The sequence below is a fragment of the Archocentrus centrarchus genome, chromosome 3 (assembly GCF_007364275.1).
Source record: "Archocentrus centrarchus isolate MPI-CPG fArcCen1 chromosome 3, fArcCen1, whole genome shotgun sequence".
Classification (NCBI taxonomy): domain Eukaryota; kingdom Metazoa; phylum Chordata; class Actinopteri; order Cichliformes; family Cichlidae; genus Archocentrus; species Archocentrus centrarchus.
This window is the reverse complement of record NC_044348.1, coordinates 29,739,976-29,759,607: the sequence shown is the minus strand read 5'-3', so window position 1 is coordinate 29,759,607 and position 19,632 is coordinate 29,739,976. Positions and strand designations below refer to the sequence as shown.

The following is a 19,632-nucleotide window of genomic DNA, read 5'->3' as shown; positions in this document are numbered from 1 at the left end:
GAATATGTAGGACAGATGGTGTGCCATTGAACTGTTTCCTTTTGAACTTGATGAAAGATCTTTAAATACGGCCTCAGAAAGCTCACAGACATTGTAAGACTTATGAGTCTAGCACGATTCAGTGCTTTCTAATGGCATAAGATTTCTTTGTTGAATAACTGAATACTGTTGCTTTTAAGTAATTAATCTCAGCAGCATTAATCTAGGCAGGTCAAATATGTGGTGGGGGTGGGTATGCTGCTCTCTAGCATAGTGTCTTCCTGATGCTACATTAAAATGTAGCAAACTGTCAGTCTAACCACTGGAGTTTCAACATTGAAATGTTTTTTAGGATGGGAATAATTGTCAGCATTTCCCATTTAATACATACATTACCTTTTTATTTATTATACTCAACAGCAAGTAAATAAAATGTATAACAGCGGTGGTTTTAGAGGCTGTCATCAAAGCTGAAGATTCTCTCCACACCATGAATGAACTGAGGCCCTGGATCTAGTAGGATATTTGAATCCACATTAGTTTGTGACATTTTCTCAGGAAAAATCAAAACATCTTCCAGTGTTTATTTTTCAAATGTGATGTGCTTTTTGATTTTGCCCAATGTCCAATCTTAGTTTAAGAAAAAAAAAAAATTCTTGGATCTAGATCCAAATGACAATGGAGTCCAAAGTTTAATCACTTCTAAGTTGGGTCAAGCCACCCCCTCTTGTATTAAAAAAAGAAAAAAAGAAAAATTCATCCAAATTCATTGATTCCATTTGTCATAATGTTACTAATGAAAAGACAAGCCCTAGCCCCAGCAGGCCTACTATATGGTGTCGTGTGGGTGTATTCTGCTGCTCTCTCCCTGACTTCGGATGACACCCCTTGTTTCCTGTGGCGCCTGTACACAGCTGACTCTAAGCATTCAGCAATCGTGTATAAAAGCAGGGGAGAGCAGTTGGCCAGCCCAGTGAGCCAGCTTCATAACTGTTGGGAGCTGTTATCGTGTTTGTGAAGAAGAGTGTTTTCACTGAATGATCCTTAAATTCAACCCCCCTCCCCCCTTTAGCAGTGTTTAAAATTTGCTGTTTGTTTGTTTTTTGTTTTTTTTATAGCCATAGTAGCTTACCCATCTATTTAAGTTAAACCTTTTTAATAAAAAGTTATTTTATTTCTCAATACGCCTCCCCTGGCTCAGGCCCATTTTGGGACACTTAACATTGTAACAGCAAAGTTTGTACACTGAGTAGCTCTAATCAGCTGCTTGTGCTGGACCATCTGCTATGATCAGTGATGCTGATCAGGAGCCACTTGCACACTGTGCTGACCATCTCCACAGTGTGAATAAATTTCCAATAAGTGTGTTCTAGATGGATATAAGACAAATATTTTCTAAAGCGGGAAAATGTTCCTATATGGAATTTGTACATTTAGTGTCTACATGATCCATGATATTTAAACAACTGTGCATGTTTACTGCTAAGTCTGTGCCCTCCTTTCACTTTTTTAAAGGATGTGATTCCTCATTGAATCTGTGAGTTGGATGTGATTCTAACTCACTGTCAGATGTGTGACTTCCAGCCATGGCACCGTTACTCTCTCCAGAATGACAAGACCCATCACCAACAAACGCACACCACCCCCAGCAGGTTTGCATTCATTGAATCCTTCCACTTCTTTACTGAATGCTGGACTATTGTGGGAAAATCTGTCACATTTACTGTATTCAGCTTTAACGCTAGACACCTTACAAACACATTTCCTGGGTACATGGGAGCAAATGAGACACATCTGAACATTTACATATGTACATTTACACATTTAAGACCATTCATTGTATTTGCTGTATTTCACTGTGGTGATTCACATATAGTTTTATTTTGACTGTGATGTTAGGGGACCAACAGCTCTTGCAAGTGGACTTCACAAAAATTTTAAAAAGCAGCTCCAAATATAAAACACTGTGATGACTCTGTCTGCACTACATATTGTTCCAGCTGGGCCACATTTTACATACCATTGCAGCTGCATGTCCGAGCGTCCCAGCGGGCAGTGCACTGGCACCCGTAGTGGTGCTGACACTGTTAGGTTGGCGTATGCGGACAGCTGGCCCAGCGATGATGGCAGGAGGGGTACCGCAGGGTGCTGGTTTTACTCCCTGCTGCGGGGGCTGGGTCAGAGACTGCTGACTATTCAGCAAAGACAGCCTCAGGGCTGGGAGGCTCTTCTGTTGACGGGCAGAGGGCAGTCAGAGTTTATAGCCACACAGAGAAATAGACATGCATGACAAAACATCATACACAGCTGCAACAACAACAACTACTGCTGTGGTCACTGGCTAATTTAGCATGATGCTATGACGACAATATTGCTACAGGCAGCTAAAAACATCTGCAGATGCATGTGACCACACATGTTTGTGCATTGTACACAACGAGTCATGTGAGTTATATTTGTATGTAGTAAAAAAAAAAAAAAAAAAAATTTATTAATGTACTGAAATTGTTTTATTTGCTTTCAGGATAATTAACCTACAGTATGATTAAAACTGTATACAGTATTACCATTAGCCATGTACGATAAGTCACTGTCACTCGACCTAAGAAGCTGATGTTGTTCCCTACAAACTATTGTAGGGCAGATTTTGACGTAAGTGACCTAACATTGCGTGACAACATGTGTTTGTGGCCCTGTTGGGCGGGTGAGCGCCTTGACGTGATGCTCATCATGGCTGGCTGAAAAAACCTGCTGGCTACTGGCAGGGACAGCTGCAGGGACCACCATCACCACAATCAGAAGTCAGGCCAGAGGGGTGTGTGTGTGTGTGTGTGTGTGTGTGTATCATTCTACTGTCAGGCCAAGCCATCACTGGTGCTATGGAAAGAACTACTTTACGGGGATCATTTCAGAGAATCTCTGAGAGGGGCAGCTTAAGGAGCCAGGTTAGGGAATGATTAAAGGGAACGATAAGGAGCAGTTCAGAAAACAATTTTAGGGGTCAATTCCAAGTAGTCCCTCATGACCCTGAATCGGTTGAGCACAAGAAAATGGCTGGATGGAAATTTCAAGTAACTACAGGGTTTGTAAACTGAATAAATAGGGTCAAGGTTAAGAAGGCTGATGATAGAGGCGTAGGGTTTGATTGACTAATATAGAAGATGAGGGTAAGGAATCTAGCTCAGTGATCCAACTTGGTGTTGGCTCTCACTGCGGTATTGTATCACTTCCTGTTCCTGTTTCGGAGCACAGTGTTTTGCTGTCTGTTAGCTGTTATATCTGTATAACTGGATTTATCTGGATAACATATTTTAGTGTAATCTTCACCTACTTTAAATAGCATACTCTTTGCTGAATCACCTGTATTCACATTACTCACTTTATTTGTTTTTAGAAATTCGCTAGCTTAGCTTAGCTAGTAGCTTAGCCCTTAGCCGACTCACTACCAGCATGGCTTCTTCTCCTGTCTCTCCTGCACTTTCCTGCTCTGGGTGTCACATGTTTAGTTACTCCTCGGCCTCCTTTAGCAGTAACGGTACTTGTAATAAATGTAGTCTGTTTGTAGCTCTGGAGGCCAGGCTTTCTGAACTGGAGACTCGGCTCCGCACCTTGGAAAATCCTACATCTAGCCAGGCCCCTGTAGCGGGTGCGGACCATGGTAGCTTAGCCGCCGTTAGCTCCCCCCCAGCAGATCCCGAGCAGCAGGGAAAACAGGCCAGCTGGGTGACGGTGAGGAGGAAGCGTAGTCCTAAGCAGAAGCCCCGGGTACACCACCAACCTATTCACGTCTCTAACCGTTTTTCTCCACTCGGCGACACACCCGCCGAGGAACAAACTCTGGTTATTGGTGACTCTGTTTTGAGAAACGTGAAGCTAGAGACACCGGCGACCATAGTCAAATGTCTTCCAGGGGCCAGAGCAGGCGACATTCATGGAAATTTGAAACTGCTGGCTAAGGCTAATCGTAGATTTGGTAAGATCGTTATTCACGTCGGCAGTAATGACACCCGGTTACGCCAATCGGAGGTCACTAAAATTAATATTGACTCGGTGTGTAACTTTGCAAAAACGATGTCGGACTCTGTAGTTTTCTCTGGGCCCCTCCCCAATCAGACCAGGAGCGACATGTTTAGCCGCATGTTCTCCTTGAATCGCTGGCTGTCTGAGTGGTGTCCAAAAAAAAAAAAAAAAAAAAAAAAAAACGACGTGGGCTTCATAGATAACTGGCAAAGTTTCTGGGGAAAACCTGGTCTTGTTAGGAGAGACGGCATCCATCCCACTTTGGATGGAGCAGCTCTCATTTCTAGAAATCTGGCCAAATTTATTAACCCTCCTAAAAACTGACTACCCAGGGTTGAGACCAGGAAGCAGAGTTGCAGTCTTACACGCCTCTCTGCAGCTTCTCTCCTCCTGTCATCCCCCCAAAACCCCATCCCCATAGAGTCGGTGCCTGCTCCCAGACCACCAAAAACCAAAGCTAAAATCAGCAAAAAACTATTTAAGCATAAAAATTCAAAAACAATAAATAATACAGCTTCATCAACTGCACCAAAGAATAAAACAATTAAATGTGGATTGTTAAACATTAGGTCTCTCTCTTCCAAGTCCCTATTAGTAAATGATTTAATAATTGATCAACGTATTGATTTATTCTGCCTTACAGAAACCTGGTTACAGCAGGATGAATATGTTAGTTTAAATGAATCAACACCCCCGAGTCACAGTAACTGTCAGAATGCTCGAAGCACAGGTCGAGGAGGAGGATTAGCTGCAATCTTCAATTCCAGCTTATTAATTAATCAAAGACCCAGACAAAGTTTTCATTCTTTTGAAAGCCTGACTCTTAGTCTTGTCCATCCTAATTGGGAAAATCAAAAACCTGTTTTATTTGTTATTATCTATCGTCCACCTGGTCCTTACTCAGAGTTTCTGTCTGATTTCTCAGACTTTTTATCTGATTTAGTGCTCAGTTCAGATAAAATAATTATAGTGGGTGATTTCAACATCCATGCAGATGCTGAGAATGACAGCCTTAACACTGCATTTAATCTATTGTTAGATTCAATTGGCTTCTCTCAAAATGTAAAGGAGCCCACCCACCACTTTAATCATACTCTGGATCTTGTCCTAACATATGGCATAGAAACTGAAGACTTAACAGTATTCCCTGAAAGCCCCCTCCTGTCTGATCATTTCTTAGTAACATTTACATTTACTTTAATGGATTACACAGCAGTGGGGAATAAGTTTAATTACAGTAGAAGTCTTTCTGAAAGTGCTGTAACTAAGTTTAAGGATCTAATTCCTTCATTGTTATGCTCTTCAGTGCCATGTGCCAACACAGTGCAGAGCAGCTACCTAAACTCTGCTCCCAGTGAGGTTGATTATCTCGTCAATAGTTTTACATCCTCACTGCGTATAACTTTGGATACTGTGGCTCCTCTGAAAAGGAAAGCTTCAAATCAGAAGTGCCTGACTCCGTGGTATAATTCACAAACGCACAGCTTAAAGCAGATAACCCGAAAGCTGGAGAGGGAATGGCGTCTCACTAAATTAGAAGATGCTCATTTAGCCTGGAAAAAGAGTTTGTTGCTCTATAAAAAAGCCCTCCGTAAAGCTAGGACATCTTACTATTCATCATTAATTGAAGAAAATAAGAACAACCCCAGGTTTCTTTTCAGCACTGTAGCCAGGCTGACAAAGAGTCAGAGCTCTGTAGAGCCGAGTATTCCTTTCACGTTAACTAGTAGTGACTTCATGGATTTCTTTACAAATAAAATTTTAGACATTAGAGAAAAAATTATTCATAACCATCTCAAAGATTATTCTTCATGTTCGGCTGCTTTCAGCACTGCTGGTATTTGTTTAGACTCTTTTGCTCCAGTTGATCTTTCAGAGTTAACTTCAATAGTTACTTCCTCCAAACCAGCAACATGTTTATTAGATCCCATTCCTACTAGACTGTTCAAAGAAGTCTTTCCAATTATTGATGCTTCAATCTTAAAAATGATCAATCAGTCTTTATTAGTTGGCTATGTACCACAGACCTTCAAGGTGGCTGTAATTAAACCTCTGCTTAAAAAGCCATCACTTGACCCAGCTGTCTTAGCTAATTATAGGCCAATCTCCAACCTTCCTTTTCTCTCAAAGATTCTTGAAAGAGTAGTTGTAAAACAGCTAACTGATCATCTGCAGAGGAACGGTTTATTTGAAGAGTTTCAGTCAGGTTTCAGAATTCATCACAGTACAGAAACAGCATTAGTGAAGGTTACAAATGATCTTCTTAGAGCCTCTGACAGTGGACTCATCTCTGTTCTTGTCCTGTTGGACCTCAGTGCAGCTTTTGATACTGTTGACCATAACATTTTATTACAGAGATTAGAGCTTGCTATAGGTATTAAAGGTACTGCACTGCAGTGGTTTGAATCATATTTATCTCATAGACTCCAATTTGTTCATGTAAATGGGGAGTCTTCTTCACACACTAAGGTTAATTATGGAGTTCCACAGGGTTCTGTGCTAGGACCAATTTTATTTACATTATACATGCTTCCCTTAGGCAGTATTATTAGAAAGCACTGCATCAATTTTCATTGTTATGCAGATGATACTCAGCTTTACCTATCAATGAAGCCAGATGACACACATCAATTAGTTAAACTGCAGGAATGTCTTAAAGACATTAAGGCCTGGATGACCTCTAATTTCCTGCTTCTAAATTCAGATAAAACTGAAATTCTTGTTCTCGGCCCCACAAATCTTAGAAACATGGTGTCTAACCAGATACTTACTCTGGATGGCATTACTTTGGCCTCCAGTAACACTGTGAGAAATCTTGGAGTCATTTTTGACCAGGATATGTCCTTCAATGCACATATTAAACAAATATGTAGGACCGCTTTTTTGCATTTGCGCAATATTTCTAAAATTAGAAACATCCTTTCTCAGAGTGATGCTGAAAAGCTCATTCATGCATTTATTACTTCTAGGCTGGATTATTGTAATTCATTATTATCAGGCTGTCCTAAAAGCTCCCTGAAAAGCCTTCAGCTGATCCAAAATGCTGCAGCTAGAGTACTGACAGGGACTAGAAAGAGAGAGCATATTTCTCCCATATTGGCTTCTCTTCATTGGCTCCCTGTTAAATCTAGAATAGAATTTAAAATTCTTCTCCTCACATACAAGGTCTTGAATAATCAGGCACCATCTTATCTCAAAGACCTCATAGTACCATATCACCCCAACAGAGCACTTCGCTCTCAGACTGCTGGCTTACTTGTGGTTCCTAGGATACTTAAGAGTAGAATGGGAGGCAGAGCCTTCAGCTTTCAGGCGCCTCTTCTGTGGAACCAGCTTCCAGCTTGGATTCGGGAGACAGACACCCTCTCTATTTTTAAGATTAGGCTTAAAACTTTCCTTTATGATAAAGCTTATAGTTAGGGCTGGATCAGGTGACCCTGAACCATCCCTTAGTTATGCTGCTATAGGCCTAGTCTGCTGGGGGGTTCACATAATGCACTGTTTCTCATTCACCTTATTTACTTTGTTTATACTCCACTCTGCATTTAATCATTAATTGATATTAATCTCTGGCTCTCTTCCACAGCATGTCTTTCTCTCCCCTCAGCCCAACCGGTCGCGGCAGATGACTGCCCCTCCCTGAGCCTGGTTCTGCTGGAGGTTTCTTCCTGTTAAAAGGGAGTTTTTCCTTTCCACTGTCGCCAAGTGCTTGCTCATAGGGGGTCGTTTTGACTGTTGGGTTTTCTCTGTATTATTGTAGGGTCTTTACCCACAATACAAAGCGCCTTGAGGCGACAGTTTGTTGTGATTTGGCGCTATATAAATAAAATTGAATTGAATTGAATTGAAATTGAATTGAATTGAATTGAATCCATTGTATCAATCAGTGCAGGAAGCAGCCTTACAGTTGATGAAGAGTAGGGAGAAGGTTTTTCTAAAAAAAATACAAGTTAACTACCAAGAACCCCACCTTGAGAAAGGGTACCAGGTAAGGCTGCGGCGATGACTTGAGCTCTGTCTGAAGCCGGCTTGTGAACTCTTCGGGTTCGATCTTAGCATCCTGTCAGGTTAAGAGAAAAGAACAAATTTAATTTTAAAAGAGAACCACGCAGTACGCCTAAGGACGTGAACAGTGAGGGTATCATTAACCATTGCATCCTGAAACTTCAGTGTACAACTTATGTGCACCTTGAATATCAGATGAAAATTCATGACACAGAAAAGACACTTTTGGCAAGAGTTTCATGCTGCCATCTACAGGTTGGAAATATTTAATACAACAAAATATTTTATACTTCAAAAAATAATTAATTAAAAAAAAAACAAATGAAGTCAAACTTATCATGTTATCACATTATTGAATTAGTTACATTCATAAGAAACGTGATGTTATAATTGTGTGCCTACAAAAAAAGAGGTACATTTACTAGGTACTCGAGCAATTTTTGTAAATGTAATACTTGCCCCAAAATTGTGTCATGTACACTAGTACAACACTTCTGTTTTTCCAATAGGATATGAAAAATGTTCATGTGTTTGTTGCTTGGTTTTTTGAAGCTCACCAGCAGGTCCTGAACCAGAGCCTTGACGTTCTTAGACGTCTCAGGGGACGGAGAATTGTGAGATGCCAGCTTGATAAGTGTGGCCAGGAAATTCTTACACTTCTTAACATTCTCTTGCATTTCCTGTAGAAGACACGGAAATAATGATTCACTTTCAATAAAAAAAACAAACAAAAAAAACAAATCTCAACCTCAAAGTCTTAGTAGCTTTGTAAAACAGTGGATCAAGACATAAGACAGAAACGAAGTGGCCCTATATTTGTGCTGCATGTCTTTAATTATTACCTTAAAGAATGGGGTGATAAAGGAGCTGAAATACATCAGTCACAAATCATTGTATAGTGCACATTCAGCATGTTAAAATGTGGCACCTGGGTGGACAAGTGCAAATTGTATGTGAATGTGCATATACATGAGTTCATGGTGAATCTGTGCCTTTATGTCTTTATATGTCCTTGGGCCAGCATGCACTCGTGTGAATGTATGATCGTGAACATGTGTGGGCATGTGCAAGACTCTTTGTCCATGGCCAGCTGTGTGACACGGTGAGGCTGCGGGTCCGGGGCTGAGCCTGTGACACAGCCAGCCTCCTGGCAGCTGTGACAGTGCCCTCACCCTTTAGGGTGGAGAGTAGGCAGTAGTGGAGGAGGATGAGAGGAGGGCAGTGTGGCAGAGGAAACAGACCTGGGACACGACAGGAGCTCCAGGGGCCGCGGTGATGCCCGGCTGTGCAGGCTGCACTGGCTGGGAGGTAGGCTGGGCCGGGGCCTGGGGAGGCAAAACCACGGGGGTCTGCTGCGGAGCCGTCACAGCCACGACCGGTGCCACAGGGCCCTTCTGGAAGAGCAAGGAAGAGACAGAGAGATAAACAGGACGTGACGCCTTGCTCCCAGCAAGGCCACAGAGAACAGGAGGCAGGCGCCACAGCGCTCCTGTCACATCTGGTGTCCTTACTTTGGTGGACATCGCTTAACAGACAAGGAGGAAGAAGGGGAGGAGGTGACAAGCAAGAGGCTGGGAAACACAGGAGGCCATCAAAGCTTTTCTTATATGTCACCTACAGTACCTGACATGGAAGATTTGTAACAATTGTTTAACATAATATTTTTATGGTTGAATAAAATTTATAAACATAAATTTTGCTCACGAAATGAGGTGCCATCAGCATTCTCTCACTCTAAAGCCCTCATCACCTCTTTTGAATCTCTCGAGGCCTGTTCACACTTGGCAACAAAATACATCTTATGTGATGCAGTCATAAGTGGACAGCTCTAAATACAGGTGTGAATACACCCAGATGCAGGGGACACATTAAGGTCCTATCACTTGAGTCACATATAGATGGTAGCAAGGCTACATACACAGTTATATTTTGATGTGCCTAGTAAGTATGTTTCCAGTTAAATCAAAATAAGTTCAAATTTGATCTGGATCAAAGGACTCAGTGCTTTAGTTCCTTGGCAACAGGTGCCAGTATTTAATACATGTTGTGTGTCATGTGCTATGTGCTAGGGCAGCAGTATGGGGGATTAACATTTTCCATTTTTCTCTGGACATTTGTAAATGGTTTATCCTCCTGAGTCCACAGGTCTTGTTTGGAATACATTTTTTAATTTATCCAAACTATTTGTGATTAACTGGACCTGATAAGTATATACTAAATTCAACATTGCTTATGAAGCACTGTTGAGCAGAATGAAGTGCAATGTGTAGAAAAGGCTAAATGTAATGCTCCCCTATGAGGATGCAGGGCCTCTGGAGGTTATAACTTTTCAATCAGAGAAAAGTTACTTATCGATCAGTAATGTGTCTTTAAACATCTGAAGCTAAAATGAACAAGTTATGCTTTTCCTTACATTCTGTCAGTCAATTCAATTCAATTTTATTTATATAGCACAAAATCACACCAGTCGCCTCAAGGCGCTTTATATTGAAGGTAAAGACCATACACTACAATACAGAGAAAACCACAAAAATCAGACAACCCCCTATGAGAAAACACTTGGCAACAGTGGGAAGGAAAAACTTCCTTTTAACAGGAAGAAACCTCTGGCAGAACCAGGCTCAGGGAAGAGAGACACACTGTGGAAGAAAGCCAGAGATTAATAATAACTCAGGACTAAATGCAGAGTCCTGTGTCAGTGAGAGTGGACAGCCCTAATATGGTGTTCTCAGGCCCTGGCTGTGAACACACTACAAGTCCAACTTTGTGTTCGTGAGTGGAAGCCAATCAGAATAAAGTAGGAAATGCATAAAGGAACACTGGCCTTAAACGGAGAGGAGCTTAAATAGCTTGTTCAAATTAGAAGCTGCACCAAGGCCCTTTCTAGAGTAAATAAGGACATTTTGAACAGTAATCATGCAAAAGCAGAATCCAAAACTTCAGACCTGGATATGAGCATAACAGGTCCACTTTAATATCCCGCAGTTATTCTGTAAATGCTAGAGATAATCAAAAATCTCTACAATAACAAGTTATGATTGCTTCATCATGTGGTGGTAAAAAGTGGAATGCAAACAAACCTTTTACAGAAATGCCGTTCCTTCTGTTAATTAACAAATATTATTTATAGGTAAACATTATTACATGTTCACTATTTGCACAAGGTTTTCCGTCATGAACTATAATTATAGAACTTATTTCCTCAAAAGTGCTTAAATGACCATATCTTGTTCTTTTAACCCTACTCAGATTCTCAGAACTGGTACACAACCTGCTAGTAAACTTTAGACTCAGCCAGCACTATTTCTTGGCATCAGTTATCAGGGATAGCAAAGAAAGAAAATGCCAGGCAGAAGACTGAATAATAGGCAAGTAAAGATGGGTTGTCTCACTGGGCGTAGTGCAGGGCAGGAAGAGGAGGAAGAAGAAGAAGAGGAGGAAGAAGAGGTCTGGAGGGCAGGGCTGGAAGGAGTAGGAGAAGGAGACGGTGCCATCTTGGCTGGGGTCAAAGGACATTGCCTGGTGGTCTGAGAGGTCACAGGAGATTGCTGGAAAGAAGGAGAAAAAATAAAGAAGAAGAGGAAAAAGAGAGAGAATAGAGAATAAAGGTATAACAAGAAGCAGTTGACAAAGGAAAACAGGAGAGATAATTGAATACAAGCCATGTCAAAACATACAAAGGAAGAAAAACAGCAACAGTGAGGCTGTGTCAGTTTCAGCTGTGAAAGAAAAGAGTGAGGGGGAAGAGGATGGCAGCCAGAGAAAAGACAGGGAAAGTGTGAGAGAGGGAGAAAGAGAGAGCGAGACACACACACACAGAGCAACAGAATAAGAAAAGAGCAGTATCGTGCCTTGCAGACAGATGAGAAAAGGTCATGACAGCAGGAAAGAAGGAGGAAGGTGGCAGCATGTTGTCGACGGTGAAGATTTAACTCAAGAAAGCACACTTGGTCAGGTGGCACTGGGTCACAGTGCCATACTGTTGGGGTCTGAGTCCAGAGGGGACCCTACATCAATCAGCCACAACATTAAAACCACTGACAGGTGAATCCCACTGATTATTTCATTAGAATGAAATGTTCTGTCTTTTTACAGGGGATGTTTTAGAACTCTAAATATAATCCAAATAATATAAAAAGTAAATATATGCAAAAAAAAAAAAAAAGAAAGGAGGTGGATGTGGTGGGGGAAACAAGGTCACACAGCAGGAAGTTGGGCACAAACTGGCCGGTAAAGTCTGTCTCATCAAGGCAACCATCATTCCCTGCTGGCTTGCAGCCTCTACCACAACATGCTTATGGGTGCAACCTTAACAGGTGAAACCTACGGTGAGAGCAATGGAGCATGGAAATCAACAACCAGAAGACATTTTGACCAATGAATGCAGACCGGGTGAGAGACCCTCAGACACAAAGGCAGTTTCAGGTAACTATTAATGAGCTTTCAACAGGTCACCTAATTATGACATTTGATTCTTCTGCATAGAGTTTGTTGACCAAAGGCTCTCTTTTTAACCTTCCAGGCTTGAGCTAAACTGAACTTGGGCTTTTATGGAGGAGTAAAAGTGCAGTACTTTTTTTTTTTTTAAAGGTTGCAAATGGTTTATTTGTATCTATTTTACTTGTAAAGCACTTTGTGATTTTATCTGTGAAAGGTGCTATATAAATAAACTTTACTTACTTACTTACTATTCGATCTATAATGCAAGACAAAATGTAGCAAAACTGTCTAAAGCTGAATAAAGCTGCTCGAACCGTTTGCCTGAGAGAAATAAAAAGCCTAACTGGCATTGCTTTTAATAAAAACTGCAGACACCATAATGATTGGTAAGACTAATGCAACCAATAAAGAAATTACAAAGTTCATTAATATTAGGTAAATTAACAGTATCAAGTTAAACTTTTAACCTCCCTGATTTATCCTTTTACGTCTACAGCACAGACCGTAATATTTTAAATTTTATTGGAATTTATTTTCACTAAGGAATGAATTAATGAGCTGAGCAATGAATGAATAGAAACAAAAGAAGTAAACAAACAAATAAACAGAAAATTAAACATGACTGATCTAAAATTACTAGGGCTGCAACGATTCATCGATTAACTCGATTAAATCGATTCTAAAAATTTATCGACACAAATTTACTGTTTCGATGCTTCGTTTAAACTCTGCAGCGATCAGCTGTCTCGGTGTAAGCGGCGCTCCTCACTAGCATTAGCAGCATTAGTGCTGACGTTTTTTTGTGGGTTTATTGGGGGCTGGCAAACCAACATAGAACTGCATTACCGCCACCTACTGGACTGGAGTGTGTATCACTCACGTATACACAAGCACACATTCTAAAAAGCTCTCCGTCGCTGCGATGGATTTCATTTAACACAGAGTGGATCATCACTAGAGTTGCCACCTGTCTCGTAAAATACAGAACCCCGTATGTTACGGGACTCCGTGGAATACGGCTCCGTAACATGCCGTGTTCCGTACTTTACGGGACGGGTGGCAACTGTCGCTGACATGCATTTCCACGCCTCCACTGCTCTCTGTGTGTCTGTGTGTGTTGTGCTCGCTGAGAATTTCAGCTGCTATTTTTGTCTTTACTTCAGCTGTAGCTACCAGAACTGGTTTGCTAGCGAGCGCGGGCCATTAGAACTAGCGATGGTTCGGTACCGGAAGGCCCGCCCCCCAGGACCGAGGGGCTCCTTCAAAATATTTTTTATACTTTAATCCCTTATTAGTGACTAAATATAGACCTGCAGTAGAAACGTATTTTCGAGAATGCTTGTGAATACAAAGCATTACACCATTACTCACACATGCGCCATGGCTCCCGCAGCCACTAGTTTTTCAAAACACTCATAGCAGGCAGCGGTTTTAACTGCGCAAGCGCAAAGAGGCGAAGCTGTGACGGTGAGCTCAAGTAGTGAAAAAGGAAACGTTTTTCCAGCGTCCAAAACAGCAGCTTTTTCTTTTAGTAACCACCATTAAATCTGTGAAACAGCTGGAGGTCCTTCATCAAGCACCTGATCAGCAAGTGTTAAGATGAAGAAAAGAGAACTTTGTAGCTGCTCCATTCACCGCTGTTTGTTCACATGGCGAGAAACTGCATTGCGGAAGTTAAAATATGCAGATAAACTGTTAATAAAAAAAAGTATTTCTTATCCGATTACTCGATTAATCGCTGGAATAATCGATAGAATACTCGATTACTAAAATAATCGTTTTATGCAGCCCTAAAAATTACCTTTCACTATGAACTGTTTTCAGCCAATGACTGTGTAAAACATCGTTCTTTATTATTCTTCTTTTAAACAGTCTAGGATTTCCAGTGTACATTGTGGTGTAAAAGTAAGGCAATATTGCAAGCAGTTTATTCAGATGTACTTTGTTATGACACAGAACACACAAAACCAATGAGTGCAGACAAATCGTGCAGAATACACAAGAGGGATTAATCACTCGGCTCATACAGACAATATTTCAGCAGATTCTGCTTAGGACTGTATTACTCTAGCTCATTAGATTTCAAATGACACATTAACTGGGAGCTTAAATTGCTGACTTTGAGCTGAAAGTTGAGGATGTTTACATGCATACTGTTTGTACTATAACCAACAATCTCATAGTAAAGTTATACAGAGCCAGAAGTACTCAGACAACTGGTTTCTCAGTTTACTTTAGTGTTAAACCAGGCATAAACAATACAAAATAGTGACACACAGATTATTATGCGGGTGAAAAATCTGAATAAATTAGATTCATAGAGTATATACAATTGTGAAATATGGATTCAGGTTAGGCTGCAAATCTGTGGAGTCAGTTAAAAGCACAGTGATGTATTGAAATATAGTATGTGCAATTGAATGAAGACTGGAATAATAAATGGGATTGACAAAAAACTGTAATTATAAAAAGATTCACACTGGTGCTGAAATGTGCAATAACTTGAGATTGTTTGCTAACATATGTAAAGGCAGAAGAATGAATGAAGAGGACAGGCAGCAAGTGCCAAGTGTCACAAAGCCAAAGTGGTTCATCTCTCACATGTATACATACACAGACAAACACACACCACACATATGCTTATAAACACTTCCTGGCTGCTTCCCTGCTACCCTGTCTATTAGCCAAAACAACCCAGGAGGGCCTCAACCCCAACCTCTGGCACTCAGCCTTCCATTCACAGACAGACCAAAGCATGCACACACGTGCGCACGCACACACACACACACACACACACACACACACACACACACACACACACACACACACACAAACAAATTCTTGCACATGATAAACTGCACTTGTCACAGACAGGAGGAAAGAAGCAAAGACTACAGTGCAGAGGAGAAGAAGTAGGATAAGAAAAAAGGAGGAGGGAGTTTCCCCTCCACTAAAACTTTAGTAGGATCCAAATGAATGTTAGACTGAAGAGTTGAAGGAAGTGGGTGTATGAGGGATGAGGGGATGAGGGGATGGGGGTAAGAAGGGGGGGGGGGGGGGGGTGCTAAGAGCCACAGGGTGCATCCCACCGCTAGCTATGCCCCTTTCTCGCTCCCTCTCGCTCCCTCAGACAGACAGACAAACACACACACAAACACACTCAAGAACTAAAGCCTTGTTAGCTTTTTAAAATAATCAGGCAGTTGGATGATGAATGATTTAACAGGTATGGAAGGAAGGAAGCTCAGGATGCCTTCCGCTTCTCCCCTTAGGGTCATGGGAAGAGTGACAGGCCGACAGAGGGGTTGAGCTCTGGGAATAAACACCATTCCCTTTCATTTCCCTGCTACTGCTTTTCCTGTTGAGATGGCAACGCCGCAGCCCACTAATTTGTCATCGACTGTGAGAGGCAATGACAATCTGCGACTTTCTTTTGAAAGGGGTTCGTATCACGATGGATACAGGTTGGCTGACTATGAGCAGAGCATTGTCGTGCAACTACTGCAGAATTCTGTCCATGAAGTTTTAAGAGACGAATGTCTGACCATGCTCTGTGTGACAGTGACTCTGACTCACAGTTTACAGTTTTTTACACTATGAAAGTATCAGCGTACCTGAGGTTAACCTCAGGTTTGAATTATATCACACCTTACGGTTCAGTCCTTACTAACTGTAAATGTAATACTACCCGCCAGACTAACACTAACCACGTAAGCACTACACAATGTACACAATGATACTTTACATTATGTATGTGTATAACATTATAGGTTCAATTCCAATGCCAATTCTGGCACATTTATTTAGGTGCAGTCAAACTCTGTTCTGTTTCCATTTTACATTCAAATGAACAGTTTTAACACTCATAAGAAATCCTATAAGGCAGTATGAATGCATGTCTCACTGTAGCCCAACATGAGCCACAAACATTACAAACACTAGTCAAAATACAGAGTAAAAGTCGAGCCAAAATGAAATAGGAAATGAAATGCTGCCCTCTAGTGTTAACCCTTTGTCTTTGCAGTTAATGATACAGTGAACAAGCCTCTTTAGTGCAGCCTTGAAAGCCCGGGAAAAAAGACTGAGCTGCTGCTTTATTTTTACACCTCTAAGATAAAACTTAAATGATTACTATTTTCCCATTAGAGCTGAGACTTTTATTGCCATGCAGGGAGAGCACATATAGCTGCAGTGAAAAGTAAATTTAGCCAATTAACAGAAATTAATAAAAAAAATGTTCATTTATTAAATGATGAGGTGTTGAAACTCAACACAAGTAAAAGATGAGTTTCAAAACACTGCAGGTAGGGATATAAGGGTGTGTTGGGCAATACTTACACTGACGAGCCACTTCATTAGATACACCTGTTTAATGCTCATTAATGCAAATATCTAATCAGCCAATCACATCGCAGCAACTCAATGGATTTAGTATGGATACAAAACGATCTCCTAAAGTTCAAACCAAGCATCGGAATGGGGAAGAAAGGTGATTTAAGTGACTTTGAATGTGCCGCGGTTGTTGGTGCCAGACAGGCTGGTCTGAATATTTCAGAAACTACTGATCTACTAATAACTGCCTGCACTACCATTTCTAGGGTTTACAGAGAATGATCTGAAAAAGAGAAAATATAAAGTGAGCTGCAGTTCTCTGGGTGAAAATACCTTGTTAATGCCAGAGGTCAGACGGAAATGGCCAAACTGCTTTAAGCTGATAGGAAGGTAACAGTAACTCAAATAACCACTCATTACAAGCAAGTTATGCAGAAGAGCATCTCTGAACACACAACATAACACGCCTTGAAGCTTATGGGCTACAGCAGCAGAAGACCACACTGTGTGCCATTCCTGTCAGCTAAAAACTGAGGCTAAAATTCACACAAGCGCACCAAAATTGGACAACAAACAATTGGAAAAATGCTGTCTGGTGTGAGTCTCAATTCCTGTTGCGACATTTGGATGACAGGGTTGGAATTTAACAGCATGCAGTGGTGGTGTAATGGGGTGGAGGATATTTTCTTGGACCCTCATTTAAACTCCACAGCCTTCCTGAGTTTTGCTGATGATGAGGTCCATCCCTTTATGACTACAGTGTACCCATCTTCTGATGGCTGCTTCCATCTAGATAACACATGGTGTCACAAAGCTCAGGTCATCTCAAACTGATTTCTTGACCTAACAATGAGTTCAGTGTACTCCACTTCCACAGTCACCAGATCTTAATCCAATAAAGCACCTTTGGGATGCGGTGGAATGTGAGATTGTCATCATGGATGTCGATATGGGCCAAAATCTCTGTGGAATGTTTCTAGCACCTTGTTGAATCTATGCCACAAAGAATTAAGGCAGTTCTGAGGGCAAAAGGAGGGCCAGCCCAGTACTAGCAAAGTTTAACTAATGAAGTGGTACCGAGTGCATCTCGGGCTTTTTCCAGGTCATTAAGGCATAACTACACAGGTAAGCACAACTGGTCTACATATAGTTAAGGCAATCAGCCTGTTTCACCCTTACTTAACTGAAGTCTATGCATATTCCTGTTTTTTCAGGCCATTTGATTTAAAAAAGTTTATTTTCTTCTTGAGTAAATAAAACACACTTTTAACAACTGGTAAAAAAAAAAAAATCAGTTACTTAATAAAAAGACAACTATTTGCAGCTTCTTTCATAATAAACAAGATTTCACTGTTTTCAGTTCAAAATATCTGAATTAGGGCTGCAACGATTGCCTTAGAGCAGGGCTCTAAGGCAATCGTTGCCAGTTGTTAAAAGTGTGTTTTATTAATCAGGGACACATCTAAAACCTGCAGGACAGGGGCTCTCGAGGCCTGGAGTTGAAGAGCCCTGCCTTAGAGTGTGCACCCCTAACTGGGATGGACCAGTTAGGGTCCATCCCAGTTAGGGGTGCACAGTTAGGGGACAAAACCCCCGAACACAAGATAAGCAACATAGTATATGCTGTCCAGTGCAGCGAAGAGTGCTTGGACCTCTACACTGAAGAAACCAAACAGCCTCTTCACCAACGAATGGCACAACATAGAAGAGCCACCTCGACAGGACAAGACTCAGCTGTACATCTGCATGTGAAGGAGAAAGGGCACTCTTTTGAGGATGCTTTGAGGATGTTAACATTTTGGACCAGGAAGACAGATGGTTTGAAAGAGGAGAAAAAGAAGCATCTATGTCCACTGTGAACAACCATCATTAAACAGAGGAGGTGGATTACGTCACCAACTTTCCTCCGCTTACAATCCTGTCCTGAGCTCCCTCCCCAGGCGTCTCAACCCCAATTCATACCTTTGTTCCGGTGACCTCAATAGGTCACTTGATACAATGGAGCAAAGTCCCAAATTGGTTTCACCTGAAACCACTGATTGTAATGACCCACGCCTCCTTTCACACCTTGGCGCATGTGATTATCCCCATGAACAATAGAGGGTCATAACCACCTCCAGGGGACTACCCCCACTGGGGTTTAAATACCTGGGTCTCTCCACCTTTTGGTTTGAGAACTGCCTTTCGGATGAAACGTCTTCAAGAAACCAACCAACAAAGAAAGTCGTCCAGTCGCCATTTTTTAAGCTCCAGAGACATGTTCTAAAACCTGTGTTTTGTAACCGTAATACACTACAGGAAGATATGGGGGCAGTATTGCCTCCATTGTCTGCCAATAACAATACTAAGAAGAAGAAAGTGAACAACAGAACAAAGGTGGAACAGAGAAGAGGTTGGAGAAGATGAAAGAAAATTGAGACAGCCTTTCAAAGGTCTGGGAGCATTTCACAGAAAACAAAAATAAAGTTGAATGCAGACTGCAAAGCAGAGCTTTTCCTCCACGGCAGCATCACTGGTGTAACACCGGCACCCTGGAGCTGTGTCAGCTCTGGATGGGTAAATTTTAGACAGTGCGTCGAGTTGATACCCTGTTAATGTTTCTTTACCTGCCGGAAACAAGGTTAAGCAGACACATTTCATTTACGTTAGCTAACAAATGAAGTGCAATAGGAGTTGCTACACTCTCTCCTAAATCAGTTAAATGGTTTAACTGCCATTAGACAGTACACTGCCTGAGATCAACAATTTTTGGTAATAACAACTTTCTTGTTTTATTATAGTAGTACTGAGCAAAGGCGATAGTTTGTCCTGAAAGAGGCCCATGCACCCCTCAAATGGCTGAAATCTTAACAGAGC

At 41.4% G+C, this 19,632-nt stretch overlaps 1 protein-coding gene across 1 annotated transcript in view; it reads right to left on the bottom strand.

Moving 5' to 3' along the window:
• LOC115778311 (transcription initiation factor TFIID subunit 4) overlaps positions 1–19,632 on the bottom strand; it is a 106,471-nt gene that overhangs the window by 78,171 nt on the left and 8,668 nt on the right. Inside the window, exons 3-6 of the mRNA XM_030726380.1 lie at positions 9,246–9,398; positions 8,562–8,684; positions 7,970–8,059; positions 2,000–2,209 (exon numbers count right to left, since the gene is read on the bottom strand). Coding sequence (XP_030582240.1) covers positions 2,000–2,209; positions 7,970–8,059; positions 8,562–8,684; positions 9,246–9,398 — 576 coding nt within the window. The remainder of the gene's footprint in view (positions 1–1,999; positions 2,210–7,969; positions 8,060–8,561; positions 8,685–9,245; positions 9,399–19,632) is intronic.